This window comes from Vipera berus, assembly GCF_964194415.1.
Source record: "Vipera berus genome assembly, chromosome: 1".
Classification (NCBI taxonomy): domain Eukaryota; kingdom Metazoa; phylum Chordata; class Lepidosauria; order Squamata; family Viperidae; genus Vipera; species Vipera berus.
In genome coordinates, this window is record NC_138202.1 from 352,360,343 (window position 1) to 352,384,904 (window position 24,562).

General features: G+C 41.1%; 1 protein-coding gene across 7 annotated transcripts in view; it reads left to right on the top strand.

Annotated features, from left to right (window-relative positions):
- MSI2 (musashi RNA binding protein 2) overlaps positions 1-24,562 on the top strand; it is a 586,946-nt gene that overhangs the window by 531,198 nt on the left and 31,186 nt on the right. For all 7 annotated transcript variants that reach the window (XM_081346592.1, XM_081346594.1, XM_081346595.1 and 4 more), the window contains one exon: positions 308-370. In XM_081346592.1, coding sequence (XP_081202718.1) covers positions 308-370 — 63 coding nt within the window. The remainder of the gene's footprint in view (positions 1-307; positions 371-24,562) is intronic.

Here is a 24,562-nt window from a genome sequence, read left to right on the forward strand (position 1 = left end):
GGCCTCTGTTGTTTTTTGTCCAAAACACTGAAATTCTGAAAGTGCCTTCTCTCTTGCAGGCTAATGTATATTTGGTAGCAATCTGCCTCCTTGGCAGAGATGTATATCCTCTGAAATGCTTTGACTCTTAAGAAGTCCCAAAACTCAGCTCTCTGAAAACTCAAACATGAATCAAATGTACCCACACCAGTAGGCACACCCCGCCCCGCCAAGCTACACACCCCAACCTTTTATGTTGCAGCCATTATTATACCGGCTTTCTGTTGCCTCTTTCCTCTTACACTCTTTTATTTTTCCCCATGGCCAGGTTTTCCAGCAGCGGCCTACGGACCAGTAGCAGCAGCAGCAGTGGCAGCAGCCAGAGGATCAGGTAGGGGAGGCCCTGGAGGAGGTAGGGCCAGGAAAAAGCACTCCCCTTTTTTGGGAAGGGACCACTAAACAAAACCACGTGCTACAAACAGAGGCCAGGACATGAAAGATTTTAAGCCTGAGGAGCTGCTGGATGGATATTTTATTTAAAAAGAAAAAAAATACATTTCTCAGTTGTTTGCACTGGGTTAACAATGTCATACTTCCTCTTCTGTTAGCTTCCCAACTTCTAGGGCAGTCAACTTCATCTGCAACTACTGGGTTTGTAATGAAGTATTATTCTGAAGGGCACCCCAGTCCAAGGCACAGCTATTTTGAATCCTACAAACCCCTTAAATGCTGAAAAAATCAAGATCAGGGCATAAGAATCTGTGTCAGCATTGGATCTCTGGAGGTGGTCTGGTCATAGCTCTAAAATCAAGAGGGTTTTTTTCCCCAACTACTTGGCAGTTGCATAGCTCATTCATGAATCAGGAATGGGGAGGGGGGATTTGTATTTCTATAATTATAAAAATCAAGGGTTGGTTAGGATAAGTGACTCCAGCATCAGATAGTCTTCCTTTGCTTCTCTTCCCATTGAACATGAATGCTGTGACAAATGATATATATACAAGGACTCTGGAGAAATAATAATTCCCAGTTGTTTCTCACCAAACTATGATGAGGGATGCTAAGCCACAGTTGGGCATGACATCAAAACTGACAGAACAGTTGTTTGTAGTTGGTCAGCACATCAGGATCCAAAATCATATTGTGGCTTGTGTAAGCATAATTTAATAGGACGTCTGACTTGGGAAATCTCCAACTCCAGAACTGGCCTGATGCTTAAGAAAGCTGCAGGAATGGGGAAAGGAGGTCTGCTTGGATGTCTCCAGGCTGAAGCCACAGTTGGATTCTTGGTCCTCAGTAGCCTCAGTCACAGCATGGCATAGTACTTAAGATGGGCTATAGCAGGGGTAGGCAACCTCGGCTCTTTTATGACTCATGGACTTCAACTCCCAGAATTCTGGAGTTGAAGTCCATGAGTCATAAAAGAGCCGAGGTTGCCTACCCCTGGGCTGTAGGGTAGCGTGGAAATTGAAGGGCAGCCTGGGACCTGAATTAGTGACCATTTACTCCAGGGGAAAATGATGACAACTCTGTCCAAAATTTTATTTGTTCCAGACACAACTTTAACTTGGATATAATTTCCAGCATTTGTTACCTTCTGCAAACTCTGGGCCAAGTTTTGTGAAAAAATGTTAACCCTCTCCTTTACTGTCCGCTCATGACAAGCTCCACATTTTTTTCCACCCTCCACCATCTGTCTCTCTCACTGAAGGGTGGAGTGAAAAATATTGCTTCACATTGGCCATTTAAAAATTTATAATTAAGCGTTCGATTCCATCATGAGAGGGCTGTTAAGACTTAACCAAGCTCTTCTTTTTCCTGTATTGGCTTGTTCACACCTTCCAATTCTAAGGGCTGAGGAAGGAGAAGGGGTGGGCTTGCTGCTTTCACTGAGTTTAACTGCTCCCCAATCTGCCTTGCTTGCTAATCCCTGTAGAATGCCTGCTGTCTTCGGCCATTTCTTTTTGCTAATTTTAACTGGGTAGTTGGGTCAGGGATCAAGAAGCAATTGGAGACCACATTCTTGGGCCCTCAGTCCCCAGCCAAATGGTATGCATTGAGACCTGGAGCAAAGAATTGGGGGGAGGGCGATAGTTTTATTCAGCCCTCTCCTGATGAAGCTTGTTCATAGGTGTGGGACTTCTGTACCCATTTAGCTAGGTCTCTTCAAATCAAATTTCAACTCCTCTCCCCCCCCCAAAATGGAAAGGGCTGCCAAGCATTTAATGCCCCCAAGAAAACTTGGGAGAAGGCTGGATTTCTTTAGAGTCCAAAGTGAGATGTTTAGAGAACTCCGTTCCATGCAAACAGGCACTGCTTTCAAGGCTACAAAGGATAATTTATACCATTTTAATGTTTTTTTAATAAGGGGGTGTCCAATTTGAGCGCAATGGGGTTGATTTGCTAAATACCCATTGTAATATTATTTTTTTCCTTTGGTATGTTCCGTATTCTGCTTGTAAACTGATTTTATCCTTGATTCAAACAAAGATCTACAATTTTCACACCCCTGTCCTGTGCTTTTTCCCCAATACAATTGCAGTTTTATTTTGCAAAGCCATCGTGAATTTTCCTTAGAAAGGTTTAGGCGATTAACTTTGACATTCATGGAAGTCCAGTTTTAATTGGAATATTACTGTAACTCACCTTCTCTGCTTGAAATTTGCTTTTTAAATTTTTCTTAAACCAGTATTTTGTAATTTGGTAGTGGTGGGTTTAAATTAACCTGTGATACAAAACTAAATCTAACCCAAATTAACACCAATCCATATGGCAAGTGTAAAGATCAGTATGGTACCCTAGGGAAGACTTAGTATGTGCAAATCTGCTCCCATACTTTCTGCCACAGAGGATGAAAAGATGTCTGCATATTCAGAAGGAGTTCCCCGCAGAAGAGACTTCTAGCTATTACTATTAAAGAGATGTAGCATTGATAGTGAAATGGATTCAGGGGCAGTGGAGTAAAGTCGGTTTCATATTGGGGCTCAGACCTGATTCATTAAAGGAGAAGAGGAAATGAAAAAAAAAATTGGAAGCAATTTCCCTCAATTTTTGAGGATTACAGCAATATAACACGGATGGCATCAGCCAGAGAGGGTTAAGACCACTAAAGTTAAACGCCCATCTTTATCATAAGGTGCACGAAAGTTAATGTCCAAAGGGTAAGCCTTCAATTTACCCAGCTCTTAAGGATTTCTTCTTGATTAAGGTGATTGTACAATGCCTGTACTGAAAGATCTTCCCTGGTTATCAGAAACTTGTCGAGTACTGATCGCAAAGCCTGAACAGCTTAGGCCCTGATTGTGTCAGGGAACATTGTTCTTGTGCACCTGCTTGGGCTTGGCTGTTAAAATCCGTAAGAAAGGCCCTTTAAGTGCCATATCACCAATGACTGATTTAGGTGACGTGTAAGGAAGGACTTGCTGATTTTGCAGCTGAGTTTCTCCTCAGTTCCCACAGCGTTTGGAAGAGAACAGTAAAGACAACCCTCCTTTAGCAGGCATTTGTTAATTTGTTTTAGAATTGATTAGGTGTTTTTAACAATAGCTAGAGAGACAGACGTTAGCCACTTTGAGAAGAAAGGCAGGATTGACATCTCGGGGATTCCCCTAGAGCAGGGGTGTCAAGCTGCCGGCCCGTGGGCCAGATGCGTCATGAAGAAACCGCGCCCACTCCATTGCCAGCAGTGGGGAAAAAGCTCCGATGTGACATCGCAAGTTTGACATGTCTGCCCTAGAGGAATGTTCAAATGTTCAGGTAACAAGATTGCAGCCAGAGCCATGTGGTCAAAACCTCATTCCGTTTTCTGATGCATTTAAAAAGGGGCAAAGCCTCAATGTTGGAGTTGTGGCCACTATCTTGACTTTAAAAAAAAAACAACTTCCAGTTAACATCCCTGGCTGGTCTAAACTGAATAAAGATAACATTTCTCCCAACAGTCCTTGGGCATGGGTTAGGCTAAACATGTTGAGAGAGGGACTCATTCAAGGTTGGTTGGCTTATAAAATGTTCTATGCCACCCAGTTCCCAACAACTCTGGGCAGCTCACAACAGCTAAACAATTAACTCTTCATGTTGCCTTCCCATCTGATAAAATTTGGCTGGGGTCTGCCTGGTTGAGCATTCCACCCAGAGTTGTCATGTTCTGTGATAGAGTTTTATCACTGAAATCTTACTTACCTTCAGCGATTGGATAGAAATAGATTTCTCTCTGTTTTCCTGATTCTAATAGGAATGGTGACCTAGCTTACTGTAAGTGCATTATAATATTTTAAACTACACTTTAAACAAAATGTAACCATATCATTTCCTCCATGTCCCCTGCCCATTCTACCTTTTTAATGTTTTAAATATAATTCAACTTTAAACAAAATTAAAAAATTTTTTCCTGAAAATACAAAATACTAGCTCCAGAATCATCTGTGCCCAGAAATGTCCAGATTTTATGATTATCAAAGGTGTTTTTAAGAAATATAAATAATAAATGGATATAGCCTTATGGTTTGTGATAAAATATGCCTGCTTTCCCAGCTATAGAATATTCAGGATTAATTGAAAGTATCCTGGTAGAAGAGAAAAAAAACAAGCAAGGGAAGACCTCACGCATTTGCCTTACAGTAAATTAATATGTATTGCAATCACTTATTCCCATTGCATCAACAATTTTATACATGAGGAAACTCTCGGTGGCTGCCATTTCCTTAAATGCTCCAGGTCTGCTCTCAGAATATCAAATGTGTCCACACCAGTGTTAAAATATTGGTATCTGCTTCAAAAATTAATACTATTCTTATTCTTGACATGGTTAGAATGAACCAGGTTCTGAGTTACATTGGCATGAACCTGCATTTTAGAACAATGACCTCTGAAGCAATTTCACTATCAGTATGGTATTTTTGTTCCAATATTGAGAAGATACAGATTACAGGAAAAGCGGCTTCTCCATTCAGCTTGATGAGAGATGACACTTACACAGATTTTTCTAAAGTCACTTGTATGGAAAGGCAGTTTTGTTGATTGTCAAGATACTGTTGGATCAAGATGATTATTTCCTCTGGCAGATTTCCAGCATCTGTAATCTGTTTTGTTTTTCCCTCTGTGGCCCAGTTCAGATGTTTAGCTATCAATTGTCCATGGAGTGGGCAAATGATGATCTCCTCCTCCGTGTAGTGAAGGCAGTGGGTAGAATGAATGCCCCATATGGAAACTTGTATCCACATTGGGCTAATTTAGGCCTTTGGATCTACAGGATTCCAGGTGACACCCCCACTTCATACTTTAATTGGAAATTGTGTGGTAGAAAAGTGGTCCACGTTCCTCCATTCCAGAAAGTGAATCTCCCCATATTATCTGGTTTGGGCTATGCCTATATTCCCCTTTATAGCAGTATCAGTTGCTCAAAGGGAAAGTCAAATCATATGATTTTATTTGGAATTTGTTATGAGGGGTAACGTTTGGCAGGAAAAAAAATTGTCAGATACTTCTAACGTGGCCTTCTCCAGCCTAGGACCCTCTAGATATGTTGATCCTCAACTCCCAGAATTCCCAGGTTGGTGACAGCTATTTTAAGTCTTGATGACATTGTGAGCTTTTCCTCTCTCTTTCTCCTTGTTGGAAAATGAATGGGCCAGAGATCATGCTACCTGGCTCTGGAGGGGTTCCCAAATTAACTTACCTGATCCCTATTTATTGTGGTACACAACCCTCCTAACCAGTTTTCTCCTGTCAAGATGCATTGGCTTTTCAGTCCTGTCATTCTGGAGGCCAGCAGGCTGGGGAAGGCTGTTTTAAAAAATGGAAGTTACTATTAAGTCCTAGTTTGGTCTTCCCTTTATTTGACCAGCGCCCCCCAAGGGTTCTTCGGTCCTAAGTTCCACTGTTCCGTACTGTCCTTTATACTTGCCGGCTGTAACAGATCTAATGACATGACCTCGATGGTGAGTGTGAGCAGTTATGTTCTTGTTGTTTTCTCTCTTGCTTGGTTGGGGCTGCTGTGAGAGAGGGCAAATCTCTGAGGCACTCTTTCCGGCCTCTCTTACATTGGGACGTGCGCTCCTCTCAAACGCTCTTCTGAGCACGCTCAGCAGGAAGGTTTGTCCACACCTATTAATCCTCTCTCTGTGTCCAGCTTCTTGTTAGTAGCAGCTGGTTGCATGTTTCCTTTGCTTGTTGAGATAAAACGATTCAAGGAACGACTCATATCCAACTCTTGAAAAACGTCTTTCTATTATTATTTTCCTTTAGTACACTTTCTCTCTTTTGTTTTTCTATATTACTTTTCCTTACTTTATAAAACTGAAACACTTGTCGTTCGTAAAACATCTCACATCTCCCCCCTTGCCTGTTCTTAGAGTGTCATGTATCTGTGGGACTGAACTAAATGCATGCCCTTGTAGTAGTTGTAACTGGTAGCAGTAGACGTAGTTGTAGAACATGCATTGTTGAGTTGATATTATAGGTGATCGTCAACTAGAAAGAGCACGGCAGTCCAAGTGGGGCCATGGTTGACTGGAAGAAGGATAGGCCACTCTGTACAGGAACTCTGCTAAATTCCTTGGAGCCACAGTACAATGTCCATTAATTTTCCTAAACTTGGTCCTACCAAATTTAACTTGACCCATCCTTCTGAGAATCATCAGGGCTGTGATGGTGGTAGTAGTTAATTGACCATGGTAAAAGCGATACTTTGTTTCTTGATTATAAAAGGGGAAAAAAGAGTCAACATTTTAATGATAAGTGCACTTCCTTGTGTGTAGTTCCCACTTAGATCAGTGGGAGTTACCTACAGGTAAGTGTCTTGGGGTACAAGGCCAAGTTTCATTGCCTTAAGCATTGTACAGGCTTCCACCAGAACATAACCTGTTTTAATGTTAGATTAGAGCTCTGAATCCTAAACTAGGCTGGGAGAACAGGACAACTGCCCATTGGGGATCTAAGCCATGAAGTGTATGTACAAAGACTGTCTGTCAGGCTATACTGAGGCACAAGGGAATTGGTTTTAGATCCAAAATACAAATTGGACTGCATTGCAAACGCAGCACTTGATACGAGCTATATTCATTCCCCTACCCTTCAGTTCTACCACTTGGATGAATTTTAGGTGAATAATCTCTCTTAACTGTATGGGCGAACATTTCATGAGCCGCCAATATTAGGAAATTTCCAGACAAGTATCACCATCTTCATCCCTGAGCCTGCAAACCGTCTTTTTTTCTTTTCCTTCATTTCCTTTTCTCCTCGTCCTTTCCTTTTCTCCTCCTTCTCCTTCCCCCCCCCCCTTGCATCCAGTTTTTCGTACTCAGCTTCTCAAAATTGTTTTCCAAATGAGCAGGAGCGGGCAAGGTTGGCAGATGGTAATTCAGGTCCTGAATGCCGCATTACATTTGCTTCGTGGCAGCGGCTTTTTTTTGTCAGCCCATCCTACTGAGTGGAGGCATCATACGTGATGGTTCCCCTTCTATCTTGTTCATCATCTTTCCCAAAGGGACACTGGCAATTTTTAGTGTATCTGTTTCACAGATCATGTGCAGTCTGGAGTCCAGGTTGGTACACTGAGCTGAAAGAAGTATACCTTAAATATCCGTTTAGAAATTATTCTTGCCCCCAAATGACAAACTCTTGTCTCTTAGCTGAGGTTCTACTGTTCTCTTATCGATAGAATGCAGTTACAAATCTTATATACCAGACACACAATTATCTAACTTGCCCCTCAGTGAACTAAACCGGGACCTGCTGTTTTCTGTCCAAGGCAAAGACATTAGATGGGAAATGTATCTCAAAAGTAGCAAAGCAAGAAAAGAGTCTGGGAAGTTGCGATTCTTTTTATATGCCTTATCCCAGCACTTAAAAATAATTAATCTTGTCAGTCAACACTTCTGTTGTTGGTAAATTACAGGAGTGTTTTTGTCCCCTAAAAAAATGGCAGATGAGTTGGTATGGGTCCACGGAATGCTGATGGGTATCTTTGCAGGGACTTGTTGAAATAACTTACAGCCAGTTTTTTTGTTTGTTTTTTGTACAGTGCAAAGCAGTTACCTAGAAGAATGCTTTCTAAACATTAGCATTTGACTAACTGGAAAATGCACGATGTCTAACCCCAAGCCATTCTGGCTAATTCAAACCTAATGTACCATCTGACAAAAGATGTTTTTCAACTATATTGCTCTTTGGGAACTATTAATAATCACAGCAATTGCCAAAAGAAAAAAAAATATTAGACATCATAATGCTGTATTAGTTTGGATCCCATCTCACGTTGAAAAGAAAATGGTTGGCTCTATAAATATTTGTTTTGACCCAGTAGGCAGAAAGACATTGGAAAAACTTCATGTTTTTGTCTATCTATCCCATTAGAATATGAGGCCAACATATATACAGGGTCTCTTTCAGTTCCCAGCAGAGAAATACATGAACATATACTCTCAGTCTTTATTGATTTAATCAGTTTTTTGATTCCATCCCTAGAGAAGGACTCTGATGAAAGTTGCTTCATTCATCTATAGATCAAAAGTTACTTTGCTGAATTAGGATGTTGTCCAAAGTCTTTCACAATGGGGTAGCCATAAGAAATCTAATAAAATTACAGAAGTAGTGTCCAACATTTATTGATGCCTATTCAGAAAGAGTGAGGGGCAGTATTCTCATCCCTCTTCATTTGACTTGCTGCAAACATCAGTGGCACCTAAACAAAATATTGTAAACCAGATTTCATCCTCCACATCCTTTGGCATAAATATTCCAACCCTCTGGAATCTGGTGCAAATGTAAACCTGTTTCTGACAAGACCAACTATAATGATAAGGCCATGGTGAGCTTCTTCCATAGTACAGGTAGTCCTTGACATACGACCACTTGTTCAGCAACCATTCAGAATTATGACAGTGCTGAACAATGGGACTTAAACCAATCCATAAAGTAATGTGATTGCTACCCAGGTGCTCAGGCACCCAACTCATGAATACGACATCACAGCAAAGCAAAGTCAGTGGGAAAGCCATCAGGGAATGTTTTAATTTGCTCCCCAACCCCCCTGCCTTACCCCCCTGCCCACCCTTGTCCCCACCAGCCCACTTGCACTCCCTAGCGCCTGCCTATCACCCTCCTTGCACTACCAACACCTCCCTAACCAGCTTAGCCTGGGAACTTCCATCTCTTCCTCCTTAAGAAACTGCTTAGAACTAGGCTTACAGCGGCAAACAGGGTTGCCAGGATCGCTAACACTAAGTGTGTTCCTGTGGATGTTGCACTTTACATCCATAACACTTAGCGACAGCTATCCTGGTCCCAATGGCCATCCTAACCCGAGGACTACCTGTAAAAGAGACAAGAATATACTTGCTGTTATCAAACTTTTTACAGCCAAATTATATTTCCCAGATGATATGTGGCTGTTGAGTGTATGCAAAACACAGCATTCTGTTTAGAAACAGGAGTGATCCCACTGGAATCTAGGGTGTGCATTTGTCATCTTGACTTCTGGTTCGAGCTTTACTTTTTCCCTGGCCACCATGATCCTTCTAGAACCATCCTTTTTAAAGAGAATGATCTATACCAGTGGAGCTTTATGTGACAAACTCTTCTGGCTATGTGGCTATCAAGAGCTAAAGCCACAATCCGCCAGTCAGTCTCTGCAGGTAGAGCTGTGATCAGTGATGTAAGCAATCATTTCTGGCAAAATAGAAAATAAATTGTCTACGCAGTGTTAACCATCCCATCCCACTGTAGAGCACTTTCCGTAGCTCCTTTTAATGTCTTGCCCTCCACAATACTTGAAGGTATAACAATTCTCATTTGCAGATTTGCAAAGAAATCTGACCCAGTGGCAGAATATAAGAGTATTTTTTTTATTTTAATTCCATTTATATCCCGCCCTTCTCCGAAGACTCAGGGCGGCTTACAAGCTTAGCATACATGCTCCTTCAATATATTTCGTAAAGCAACTTGAGCTCTACATAGACCTCATAACTGCTTATGCAGGAATAATACCTGCATTTAGGATGATTTAAGTTGCTTTTTAATGTCAGACCAGAACTCTACCATTTCCAGGAGAGTTGCAAAATTCATTTCTTTATGTAGGAAAAGACTCCTATAATTTTAAGATGTCATAAATACATGGTATTTTCTTATTTTTTTTCTATGCTGTTTTATGTTTTTAAATCTGTATTTTACATGTCACAGTCACAATAGTTAGATGTATTCACAAAGTAGTCTTATAAGTTGTACGTATTTGGATTTGTTAGTATTTAACTGTTTGTACTTTTTCATAGTTTGAACCCTTTTATTTGCAGTTTTTCTGTTAATCACCTAGAAATGTTCTTTCTATATGTCTGCTTTTGTGCTTTGTTATTTTTTTGTATAAAAAAAATGTCCAAATAGCTGGTCAGTAACTGTAAAGACGACACTACAATATATGGGCTGAATTCTAATTTTCCATCTGCATTAACACTCTTGAATAAAATTGAGACAGTCATCTGGGGTTTTTTTGTCCACTTTAATACTGAAGTTGCATATTTTAAATCTTAAACTTTGAAGTCCCAAAGGGTCATTTTGAAGCCTAGGACCTTTTTTCTTCTTTATTATCTAGTTGAGACATGTCAAACTCATGACGTCATGGGACAGTTTTGCCATTGCCAGCAATGGGGTGGGCGTGGCTTTCATATATGACATGTCTGGCCCATGGGCCGGCAGTTTGACACCCCTGATCTAGTTAGTGCCAGTACATAAAACCTTAGTGTAGGTTGCAACCCAGTGGTAGCTATTGTCACAGCAATGGCGGTGTTTAAAACATTTGCTGAAATATATAGATGGAAGATACTACCCAAGAACTGAATTACACAGCAGCCTTTTTCAACTTGGAGTCTATCAGCCTGCTGGATAAAAGTTGTAGTGTTGCCCCATCTGGAGAGGCCCAGATTAAGTAAGACATGACTTACACAGATATGTGGTCTTCCAGGTCTCAGCCCAGTTACCCTCCCCTACATGGTTAAGCTAGAGGTCTTTGTCAACATATACACTGATCAAGAAGCATTTGGTTATACCAACTCCTTCAACTGCAGACACTACAGTGAATTATCTATATTAGTGAGATTCCTTATGCTGTGGGCCTGGATACAGGGACATCCTGGCCAACTTGTTTTAAGCACTGTCATTAATTCAATTTTGGGATTTGTTAGGACAAGGTGTGGTGCTACCTACCAGCTTGACTGGCCTTCAAAAAAAGGTTGAATCAGTGCAAGGAGATCAAGGTTATTAACTTTGGTGGCAGTAGAATTGCCTCTGAAGACCATCTATGACACTTGGTTTATGTGATCTTGCACTTGTGGGAAAAACTCTTATGTGAAGAAAAACAATATCTTAAATAACAGGGAAAAGCTAGCCAGATGCCATATTCTCTAGGAGGTTTTAGGTTCTGGATTCCCTTCAGAAGGCCTATGGGAAAACTAACTTAAAATCATAACAATTTCTTCTTGAGCCTTACACTGATCGATGGTAATTTGGGAAAGTCCATTACTGAATATCTCCAAGTACCTTGTGAGATAGGCAGCTATACAATTTCTTTTTTGGCCATGCAAACCACTTTCTTTTTCCTTTAATCATCCACTTTATCACACAGTGACTTATAATTGTCCACCATTGTGGCAGTCAAGTTCTGACCCCTGCTGTACATATTTCAGAAGATTCTGTTGGTGGGGAAAACATTAGCTTTTTTTAATCACTTTTGTTTTTAATTCAAAAGCCAGGACACTTGACAAATCATTTTCAGCATAGTAATTAGTGGCCAGCCCTGGAGTGCAGACTTAAATATGACATAAGTAAATCTTTAATGATGTAGTCACTAACTTTTAATAGCCATTTCAATCAGTGGAATTATTCTCAATGGGCAAACACTCCTCCTCTGCAATCTGCTCTGACTTGCAGGGTGCCTCATTTCACACACTTCACATCTTTCTGAATAGTCCTGTGACTAAAAAGACCAAAAATCACTACATGGTTTTTACTTTGTTCTTAATAAGCTCTGGAAAAGCTGGTTCACATAACTCATTTTTTTCCCCCTCGATGGAGCAATGCTGAAGAGTCTGCCTGCATCTTCCCCTTGGAAACAGGTAGCTGTTTTCGACTAGTCATTCCAAAAATTGCTAATTTAAATTGGCTTCCCTGCATATGGTGGTCCCCTGCATCCTTGTATAACTCCTGTCACGGTAACAAATATAGCAGTTGGTTAAACTAGATGGAGTTCATATATAGAAATGATTTTCCAGTACTAGTGGTACTAAAGCTACCTGTAGATTCTTTCCAGCCCAGGCATTATCTGTAGCATTTCATCTCAGAACCATGCTTAATTTGCCTCAAACCACTTAGACCCCAGGGCAAGTAGAGATGCAGTTAGATTAATCAGATTATGCAGGAGAATCATAGAGGGGACCTTGGAGACTTCTAGTCCAATTCCCTATCTAAGGCAGGAATTCTCAGACCATCCAAGTGAAATGACTGTCCAGTCTTTTCTTGAAAACCTCCGATAATGGAGCACCCGTGACTTCAAGAGGCAGGCTGTTCCGTTGCTTAATGGGTCTCACAGTCAAGAAGTTTCCCCCTTTTGAGTTTGGATCTTCCTCTGTAAAGCTTCCACCCTTTGATTCTTTTCTACCTGTCTTAACTTTGGGTACTCTGAAGAGTAAACCCATATCCTGTGCTTTGTGACATGCCTTCATATATTGGAAAATTGCTATCATGTGTTCCCGTAACCTTTTCCTTTTTTAGGCTAAACATACCCAATTGCCTTGACTGCTCTTTGTAAGGTTTGGCCTCAGAGCCCATCTGCACTCTTCTTCGGTGTCCTTTTTAAAAAAAAAATTGTGGTGACCAGAACTGGACAGTCAGTATTTCAGGTGCAGTCTGACCAGTATAATATAAAGTGATGCTGACTCTTTCCTTGATCTTGCCCTTATATCTCCGTTAACACAGACCCAACTGCATTGGATGTTTTGGCAGTTGTGGCACATTGCTGACTTGTGCGTAATCTGTAGTTTACCAAAACACCCGCATTCTTCTTGTAAGTACAACTACTAAGCTAGGAACCCCATCTTATACCTGTTTATCTGGATTTTCCTGCCTACGTGCAGAACCTTACATTTCTCACCATTGAAGAACATTATAATAATAATAATAATAATAATAATAATAATAATAATAATAATAATAATAATAATAATAATAATAATAATAATAATAATAATAATAATAATTGGAAGGGACCTTGGAGGTCATCTAGTCCAACCCCCTGCTAAGGCAGGAAACCCTATACCATTTCAGACAAATGGCTGTCCAGTCTCTTCTTAAAAACTTCCAGTGTTGGAGCATTCACCACTTCTGGAGGCAGGTTGTTCCACTGGTTAGTTGTTCTAACTGTCAGGAAGTTTCTCCTTAGTTCTAGGTTGCTTCTCTCCTTGACTAGTTTCCATCCGTTGCTTCTTGTCCTGCCTTCAGGTGCTTTGGAGAATAGCTTGGCTCCCGCTTCTTTGGGGCAGCCCCTGAGATATTGGAACACTGCTATCATGTCACCCCTCACCCTTCTCTTCATTAAACTACACATACCCAATTCCAGCAACCGTTCCCTATATGTTTTAGCCTCCAGTCCCCCAATCATCTTTGTTGCTCTTCTCTGTACTCTTTCTAGAGTCTCGACATCTTTTTTACATCGTGGTGACCAAAACTGGATGCAGTATTCCAGGTGTGGCCTTACCAAGGCATTGTAAAGTGGTATTAGTACTTCACGTGATCTTGATTCTATCCCTCTGTTAATGCAGCCTACCACTGTGTTGGCTTTTTTGGCAGCTGCAGCACACTGCTGGCTCATATTTAAGTGATTGTCCACTAGGACTCCGAGATCTCTCTCACAGTTACTACTATTGAGCAAGGTACCACCTATACTATACCTGTGCATTTGATTTTTCCTGCCTAAATGTAGAACCTTACTTTTTTCACAATTGAATTTCATTTTGTTAGATAGCGCCCAGTGTTCGAGTCTATCCAGATCCTCCTGTATCTTAAGCCTATCTTCTGGAGTATTGGCTATTCCTGCCAGCTTGGTGTCATCTGCAAATTTGATGAGTTCCCCATCTATCCTCTCATCCAAATCGTTAATGAAGATGTTGAAGAGCACTGGGCCCAGAACAAAGACCTGGGGCACCCCACTACACACTTCCATCCATGTAGATGCGGTTCCGTTGAGGACCACACACTGAGTACGGCCTGTCAGCCAGCTACGAATCCATCTGGTGGTGATGCTATCTAACCCACATTTTTCTATCTATTTTGTTGGATTGGATTGTTAGATTGCTCAAATCTATCAAGATGCTTTTGAATCTTGAGCCTGTCTTCTGGGATATTAACAATCAACGCCGCCCCGCACCCCTGCTCCCCTGCTCCAGCTTTGTATCACCCACAAATTGTATGCATCCCTTCTCTTCCCTCATATGTCACTGTAAAAATGTTGAAGATACTAGACCCAGGATAGAACCTTGAAGTAGCCCACTGCCTGTCTCCCTCCATGTGGACATAGACCCGTTAAAAGACCATGCATTGGCTACAATTGTTCATCCAACTATACGTCTATTGGTATTGGGACTATTCATGCTACATTACTCCAGTTTAAGAAGGAGGCTGTGTCTCCTTTTATCAAATGCCTAACTGAAGTCTAAATACAGTACATCCACAGCATTGCTTTGGGTCACTAATCCAGTCAAAATTACTCCTCTTCATTTCAGTCTTGCTAGAGTGAATGTCTTGGATGGCGTCTTTCATGACATGTCTATCCCGATTAAAAACGTCAAAGGCGGGCTCCTGAGAGCTGCCCTTAACATTTAGAAACAGCCTAGGGACCAGAGTGGGAAAACTCAAGATACAAAGAGTGGCTTTGGGTTGTCGTTTTTGTTTTTCTGGAATTTGGGGAAGGAGTTTTGAATTCTTCGGTCTTTAATGCTATATCAAACCCATTTTAGGACTTACATTTTTTTTTATGCAGAACTTTCCTAAAAAGGGCAGAAAACCACAATGCAATTTTCAACAGTCGTTTATCAGAGGAAGTTCCTGGGACCACACAAAGAAGCTGTTGTAGCTCTTTGTACTGAAAAATACTTTATACACCCAAAAGTCCAGCCCAGAGCTTTAGGTACTTTAAAAAAAACAACATAGCTGGTTATTTTTTTCCCCATTTTCTTACACTGGCGTAGTAATTTTCCACTAGCTGAACAATTTTAGAGCTTTAATTGAAGCCTTTGTTATTCACTATTTTTTATTACACCGCTATGATTTTCTTTCACCTAATGATTCGGGAGACTCCCCATCATGTACTAGTTTTCTGATCGTTGCTTCTGAGACTTGTTTTGGCCTTTCAGTGCAGTGAGCCAATTTCAAGGAAGGCATCTCCCCCCCACCCCCCACTTCAAACAACAATATCAACAAAAACCCTATAAAAGCCATCTCTGAAGTGTCTTTGAACTTGTATTTCTGTGGCTGTGAGGCAAAGGTTCCTAGATAGTGGAACTGTGCCTGTGAATTAATTGATAATATTTTTATTGGGATTTTTATTTCAGACACTTTGTGGCAGACTTCGCTTGGTTCCCTTTCCTCTAATTCTAGCTATCAAAGCACCTAATCCCCGGTTGGTGGCCTAGAACACTCCCCTAGATCCTGTGTCCCTGTTCAGGTTAGACTGCCAAACCTATCACTCCGACCAGCGCAGTTATGGGTCTTTATAGCCCAATCTTATTGTCCTCAGTGGTTTTGCAATATAACCTTTCCGGAAAATGCTAGGCTAGAGGAGACTGGTCTACGGGTAAAATCTTCTGCTGGAAGGAGAGAGAGAAAAAATGTTCATTGGATTTATGAAACCATCTTCCGGTCGAGCTCCGGATGGCGCCCGACCTTCGCTCCTTCCGGCGCGATCTCAAAACCTACCTTTTCGAACAAGCTGGCCTGGACTGATGGGATGGGGTTGGGTTTTATTAATGTGTTTTAACCTACTTTTAATGTGTTTTAACTTATTCGCGGGCATCTTGTTTAATCGTTTTTAATTTTTGTATCTTGTTTTTGATATGTATTGCCCTGTTCACCGCCCTGAGTCCTTTGGGAGAAGGGCGGTATACAAATTTAATAAATAAATAAATAAATCTTCTAGTAGCCCTCTTCCCCTTCTTCTCCCCCCCCCAAAAAAAGCTGACGGCCAAAGCCCATCTGTCCATTTTGTTCCCTAAAGTAGATGGCCAGGCATTTCTTTGAAAGACCGCGGCAAATCTCAAAAGAGAATGATGTAATCTTCTTTCTTCCTATCTCCATATATTTAGAGAAGGGATTGTTTGTTTCTTTGGGATTTTTTAAAGTCAGTATTGACTCCTGGCAACTAACAAATCCCGGCAGTTTTCCTGGCAAGATTTTGCCTTCTTGCCAAGGCTGAGAGAGAGTGACTAGTTCAAGGTCACCCAATTGGTTTTATGCCTGAACGAGACTGGAACTCGCAGTCTCCAGTTTCTTAGCCTGATGCCTTAATCACTTCATCAAACGGCCTCTTATTCAGAGACCCCTTATCCTCTAATCCAGGGATCTTCAAACTTGGCCCTTTTATGACTTGTGGACTTCAACTCCCAGAATTCCTCAGCCAGCATGCCTGGCTGAGGAATTCTGGGAGTTGAAGTCCACAAGTCATAAAAGGGCCAAGTTTGAAGACCCCTGCTCTAATCCAAGAGTACAGCAACTACAGTAGTTCTTGAGTACTTGATTATGTGGGTAATTGGTTCTTTGTTGTTGTTGTTGTTGTTTTGTTTGGAAACTATCCTAAGTTTAGAGAACCTAACGAGCTGGTCTTTTCTGGGCCCTTTTTAATTGAGAGTTTTCACTCCTATAATTGATTGCCATTAGATAAGGTATTCATACTTTCATTGCACATTTCGGCTTTCATCACGCTCACTTTGCTAGCGCCTGTATAAGACAAGACTTTTAACATCCCCTCAGCCACTTGTAGAAAGCCAGCTTGTCCCGGCGCTTCATTTGGAGAACTACAAAAACAAACTTTAAAATCAATCCGTTTTTCTTTCAGAGTGTGCCAAATCATTCTCCTCCTTGACTTATGAAAACGGCATGCAGAATTTCATATTGTAAAAGGGCGTGTTTGGTTCTGTGCACCTAACCACAGACAGAAAATTTGATGCGCCAGAGGCCTAGGGAAAGCCGTCCCCTAACAACGAGCACTGGAAATTAACATAACGCTGAACAAAGTCTCTGCTTTATTTTAAGTTGCCTATTTTGCTAGTATCGTAGTACAAAGGGGCTCAATTTAAAATATAACAGGGATGATAGCCTGTTAATGTGTTACAGGGGGAGGCCAGAATTTCCGTTACCATAGCAATGGAGTTCGGTTCATTTGTTTTGTAGATGAATAATTACTACGCAATTAAGAGTAGGCTAAAAATAAAGGGGCTCTTTCTTCCCAGTCCCTCATTAATATTAATAAAAGGCCTGTCCAGGCTGTGATAAACAATTAATGCAAATCTGGTCAGCAATGCTAAAAAAAAAAAAGGAATAGACATCTTTGGAGTGAAACAGTAAAATGTGGAGTGAAAAAGTAAAATGGTTTATTTTGTGGCTTGTAATAAATAGCAAGACTTATTCTGTGCTGGCTCATTACTTTGTTGTTGTTTTTTTAGTGTTTTTTTTAAAGGTAACTGTAAATAGAAAGAGAGGCTAGATGTCAAAGGTAGGCGGTAGGCCCCAACCTGAGAGTTACTCAGTGCTTTTGTTTAGAATTCAAGGCAAAGCTTGTGAGATCTTGCAAAATAAAAAGGGAAAGGATTGACTTTGGAGTGGAAGAACCTAGGCAACCTGAGGTTTTTGCAGAAGTAATTTGAAGAGAAGCTAAGAATTGTTCCCTGTAATGAAGGTTTGGGCTGTCTCTTTTGCACAGAACCGTTTGCCTACTTACGTTTCTGCCAGAGATACTCCTTGCTGTTTGAACACACTTAGGCAACAAAAATGCTTGCTGTCTAGCTTCTGTTAGGGAAGCTGTTGTCAGTTTGACTGAGTTCAAAATCTTAAGCAAGACTTAGAAAAGTTAAAAGATAGACCCATTGAGGAAAGATGCACAGGTCAGAAAACAGACACCGTGAGAACTACTGGAATTCCATTTTATTTATACAGGCTATTAGAACAGAATCTAGAAAGCTTCTAAGTATTTCGCTGTCCCTTTCCGTTATATCAAAGCATGTCAAGGTGTGACAGTCTTGCGTTTCTCACACCTTCTTGCTTTTTCCAAGCTGAGTTCGTGTCTTTCCAACAATCGCCACATATTTTCTTCAAGACCGTCTCTATACTTCTTTACATAATGGACCCACTGAGGCAAGTACAGTACTATAAATGAAGATTAAGACATAGTAAAAGGAAGGGCCACACTGCCAAACAAAACCAGGACAAATCAGTGATGGCTCTTAATAAAACTGTTCGCTCATAATACAAAGCAAATAAAGAAATAGGAGGAATAGAAAATATAGTAATATGACTCGGCAGTTGAAAGAATTAGATATCCAAAAAAAAAAATCTTTTCAGTCAAGCTCAACTCTTGGTGACAACATGGCCACATCCATATTGTTTTCTAGGTAACAATATATATATACTATCAGTGATTTGATCTTGCCACCTTCCAGAAGCTTTATCAAGCCGTTCCCAATTTAGCCAACACGGCTGGGGTTCCCTGATTGTCTCCATTTAAGTACTAAATCTGCTTAGTATTTTTGAAGTCGGCTGGAGTTATTTAGGTGCTGCCACCTGTCTTGTACAAAATGAGCAGTCCTGGTTTGAAAAGTGAGATGAAGAGGAAGAAAAATGAATGTTAGACATAGAGAACTATTTTTATTAAAGTTATATCCTTTAAAGAGAGCAAGTTTGGTGTAGTGGTTAAGGCATCAGGCTAGAAGCCAAGAACAAATTCTGATTCCACCTTAGTCACAAAGCCATCTGGGTGATCTTAGGCCAGTCACACTCTTTCAGCCCTAGGAAGGTAAGGTCAAACCACTTCTGGAAAACCTTGCCAAGAAAACTCTTAGGTGTGGTGGCCCTTGGATCAATTTCAGAGTCCCCTTACTTGCAAAATAATGATTCAGACTCCTGGTAAGAGGCTGTCCCCTGCATATTGCTTCTTGGGAGATATAGAAGATGGTGAAAGAGATTATTTCAAGGAGAATGTGACCCTTAACAGGAAAAAAAAAAACCCTGTCCCCTTGAAATGAGACAAGGCAGAGTAAGACATGAAGGGCCGAATGTCTGAATTTGATTTCCCAGGTGCTTTATATAGTCATTTCTAAGTGTTAGGAAGAAAGGTGTTAAGAACAACCATAATACCAATAATATGTACATACCATGGCAATTAAAGAAATAGGTTTTTCTCTGATTGTATGCTGTTGATTGGATAACATGGCCTTGGACTCTGCATCAGTATTATACCCGTTTCATTCAGCCATTTGTCCATTGTTTGTGCTATGCATCTTAGATAAAAGCACTGGAATGCACGTTGTGCTTGAGCTTTTGGGGGACAGTTTCATGTTTTGCCCTTGAGGCTGTGGATAGTACCTGTAACTCTTTGCCCCATTTCTTGCCTGATAGATTCCTCCTTGGCTTAGCAGATAAGAGCCTCAAGAACGCTATTTGGCCTGTGATTTCTGAGATTATTAGTACTTTTCTGCGGCAGATAGTGGTGAGGCTCTTTTTAAGCAACATTTTAAGAAACTATTGCTAGTGCAAACCATTTTGGACAACTATTGGTTTATGCTCCTCAATCCATCTCTTAGCAGGTAGAAAAAGCAGAGGCCCTGCAGTTCCATGGTCTCTGAGAGAACATGAATTATCTGGGTCATTTCCAGTCTCCATTTACATTTGGCTCTCTTGCACAGAGGCTGGAAAAGAGAGAAGGGAAGTGATTTTGTTGATATTCCTGGATATCTCGGTGACTTTTGATCTTGTGGACCATACTATCATTTTGGAAGATTTGAGAAAGCTGAGGGCTGGAGGTGTCACATTGCAATAGTTTCACTCCTATCTTTCTAAAAGGTGGCACTGGAATTTTTCTTGTACAATCCAGTATATCCCCCATATTAATTAATGTCTATACAAATCTACTGGGGAAAAAATAACCTGTTTTGCATTTTTGCAGCTTTTGGAACTTCTGGCATGGTTGTTCACCATCATTTCAGACTGACAGCACAAAGCTTGGGGATGAAATCTCTTTTATCCTCCAAAACTACTTGTCCAAAAAAAAAAAGTGTTACCGTCTTTGTAAGGCTGACATTTGTTTGTTGTTAAGGATGTCATTAGAAGCAGAAGAAAGCAGAGACCACCTTGCTTGGCTAATTACTGCCATGCACAAAGACCACCTTGAACTTCAAGGACACCCAGTTATTAGCATTTCCATCAAAAATGGATTAAACTTCTGTGCTTTTATAATGATTAAAGATGAACCCCTCAAGTGGAAAATCTTTTGTTAAAAACTGCAAGAAAAATTGGCTCCTTGATTGCCGTTTCTCTTGGCAAAATTTGGTCCAGTCTTCGGTGTGATGGGATTGGCTTCTTGTGCGAATGTCATTGTGTAATATTTCTGAAGTGGAGAATTTCCTAAATATTGCTTTTGTGTAAAACATCCTCATTGTGATGAGAGATGGGTTTGTTTGCCATCAAGAGCAATTGCAAACCCTAGAAAAAATGATTTTGATTGATTTTAGCTGGTTTAAAAAGAAAGCCTGCACCCATCAAGTATTTTGTGGATGTGTCTCCAATCACTTGTTAGCACTCTTTTATCAGTTGCTCAAATTTAAATTTTGCTAAAGCAGCTATTAAAGAGTCTGTTACTGTGATTGTTAGCAATAGCTGCATTTTTTTAATAATTGCTTTAGAAAAACTCTTGTGACCTGGCTTAACAAAGCAACATTTCTTTTGCACTCTCTCTGCAGCAGAATTGCTTTGTCTTAGTAGAGCCTTGGAGTAATGCCAGATGCTATTTATTTTATGACAAATTAGCTAAGAATAATTTATCACTATAATAAATGCTGATCCAACTTCAGAAAACCACACAAGGAAGAATCATGGTCCAGTAATTAACTCCTTTCTTCTCTACCAGATTGCCATTTTGGACTCTGAGCCAAACATTGGTAGACCCCCGTAGATGGAACTTGACAGCTTGTAATATGAATTTCTTTTTGTCCCTTTCTACAGTTCATTATCCTATGCTTCATGCAAAATATTTTTAACACACAATTGTCCTGCAAGGCTCTGTAAGAAAACACAGGCCTTTCTGACCTTGATCTTCATTCAGTCAGTCATATAACCAAAATATGCTTTTTGTCAGACTCCCGTTATCTTGAATTCCATCTCTGTAAGCGCTCCTCTGTTCCTCCAACATCATGAACTCCAAATCAGCACCTGAGCAGCTCTCTGAAGGGCTTAGTTGTTCAAAAACATTAGATGTGCGGTAGAAAGTAAACTAACGATACTTTTGAACAGTTCCAGTTGTTTCACTTGTAGATCTCCTTCAATTTCACCTCAGGAGTGAAATGCAAAAAGAACATTTCTGCAGGTGTAAATGAATGCTACTTACAGTAATCTTGGCTTTAAATTATTCTTAACACATTTTAATGCTGACATGCGGAATAATGTATGATGATACATATTAGTAGCTATTTTTTTCTGCCCTATGTACGGTGAGCTTATAGTGTTGCTCACAAGCAAGCCAGAGAGGAGAAGTAGCTCAATTCCTTGAGTTCATCATTCCTTAAGGCAGACATGTCAAACTCACAACCTCACGTGACGTTGCGCAACGTATCGGAGCTTTTTCTCCCATTGACGGCAATGGGGTGGGCGCGGTTTTGGGACGACGCGTCGGGCCCATGGGCCGGCAGTTTGACACCCCTGCCTTAAGACATCATTGATGATGCCCGCTCCCCTTTCACTTTGTTAGCAACCTATCATATCCACAAAGAAGCAGAGCTTCCTCAGCAATAAAATGCCACTAAAGAAGTTCAGAGACAGCCAGTGGAAAAGACATCACACGATTTCAAAGATCAGCAAGGTGACTAACTTGTAGCCTTCGTTTAGCAGCTGCAAATATTTGCAAATATGATAATAAGCAACAATTTATTTATTTATTTTTTTAATCTCCGAAGACTCAGGGTGGCTTAACAAATGCACAACAAAAGCCTTCAGTGTGAAGCTGATTAAGGTCTGGTCAGTTTCAGGCAGCAGCTGCAAGTCTGAAGGTTCTAATCAGCTAATTAAGATTACAAAGCTGAGCTTGTTAACTTGTGGTTAGCACTTTCTCTCTCCACCCTGCAAGGCATAGGACACTGTACTACAGAAATTTATCTGAATGAGAAAGCAGCAACCAGTTATTTTTGCAGGATTTTTTCTCACTCTCTTTCCTTCTGTCAGTCATGTGTTCATTTAGTGACCATTTTGTTTAACAAGCAAGTTGTTGGAACCATTTGCGGTCACTAAATGAGAACTACCTATAGTTTAATAGCATTAAACTGATATTTTCTCCTCCAGACAGTTGAAGGACTTAGGTGCCTGGCCTACAGGGTCCTTGAAAAATGCCTGGTTCTTGACCAACAAAGTCGTGTTAGTTTTGGGTGGTTTTTGGTCAAGTGCTTCTTACATTCTGTTTGCTGAATAAACCTTGGAGAATTTAGTTCTACCTCTGCACTGCAGCTGTAGATTTGCAACCAAATTTCAAGGAAAGCGAAGAGCAGCCGCTGATCTTTGAAGCCTAAAAGTTGGGGAAGGCAACAGTAGGCTTCCCATTTGCCTGTCTACCCAGCATTACATGTGCTGAGTGTCAGAGCTCCTTGTTCAACATACTGTAGTCTCCCTGATGTACACATTACAGCGTGCAACTTATGCCTCCACTTTCATCTGTATCGGCAGCATTAAATATTATTATATCATTTACTCTCCCGAGCAAGATGATGTTGTTTGGCAGCTTGTTCTATGAATTTTTCATAAAGATAAAAAGCAGCCTAATCTTGTGAGCTTTAACTCTCAGTACCAGTAATGGCTTTGATTTAAAGCGTTTTGTCTTAATGATAGTTATATTGAAAATTTCCTGCTGCTTTCAAGCACACATGGCTATTATCATAAACACTGATGGTGCAAAGGCTGCCAAATTGCATGGGGTTGCTTATGGCAAGTGTGAGGAGAGAATCCGAGTCAGACTGAGAGCTGTGTCAGCAGGTTGTTGTCAGTGTGATCATCTTTTCCAAAAGCATCACAGCAATATGGGGTCTTCCTCAATCTTGCGTTGTCCTCCAGAAGTGGTCCATGAGCTCCACATCCCTCTTGTGAGCAAATCAGTTGCACAATCATACATGTGAGTGGATAGATAGATAGATAGATAGATAGATAGATAGATAGATAGATGATAGATAGATAGATAGATAGATAGATAGATAGATAGATAGTTTCCATACGTTATAGGGAAAGGGAAACCACTAGAACAGACATGTCAAACACAAGGCCCGGGGGCCGGATCCGGCCCGCGAAGTGGTTTCATGTGGCCCGCGAAGCCACCCTGGAAACAGTGAGGGAGCGGCCCCCACTGCCTTGGCCCTGGCCCAGAGACCCTCCTCCTGCCAGAGACCCTCAGATCTGTCCCACTCCTGCCCAGGCCCCCATAGGCACCCTTGATGCGAACGATGTAGACCTGGCCACACCCACCCAGTAGGCCATACGCACTCTAGCCATGCCCACCCAGTAGGCCACGCCCACCCTGGACATACCCACCCGGCCCCCTGAGGGCAACTGCAATACTGATGCGGCCCTCAATGAAATTGAGTTCGACACCCCTGCACTAGAATATAGAATAACAGGACTGGAAGGAACTTTGGAGACCTTCTAATCCAACCCCCTGCTGAAGCAGGAGACCCTATACCAGGGGTAGGCAACCTTGGCTCTTTTACGACTCGTGGACTTCAACTCCCAGAATTCCTGAGCCAGCATGGCTCAGCATGGAAACCTCTCCCTTTCTCCTCAGCAATGCTGGCTCAGGAATTCTGGGAGTTGAAGTCCACGAGTCATCAAAGAGCCAAGGTTGCCTACCCCCTGCCCTATACCATCCTGGACAAAGGGCTGTCCAGTCTCTTCTTGAAAACCTCCAGTGATGGAGCACCCACAACTTCTGAAGGCAAGCTGTTCCACTGATTAATTGTTTTCACTTTCAGGAAATTTTTTCTTAATTCTAGGTTGGATCTCTCTTTAATGCTCTTCCACCTATTACTTCTCGTTCTGTCCTCAGGTGCTTTGGAGAATAAGTAGACACCCCCCACACACACCTTCTCTGTGAGAGCCCTTGAAGTGCTAAAAGGGGGCTTCAGAGCAAACTGGAATGCAGACAGTGAAAATTACATATAGATAATGACTGCTAACTAAATAGTTAACTTGTTGGGCAGACATAGGGCAGAATTTCAGGTTGTGTCTATGCAACCTCTGCAAGATGTTTGTTAGACTTCTGCTGTGCTAAGATTGGAACACCCATTTTTTAAGTGTCCCCTGGAGGTCC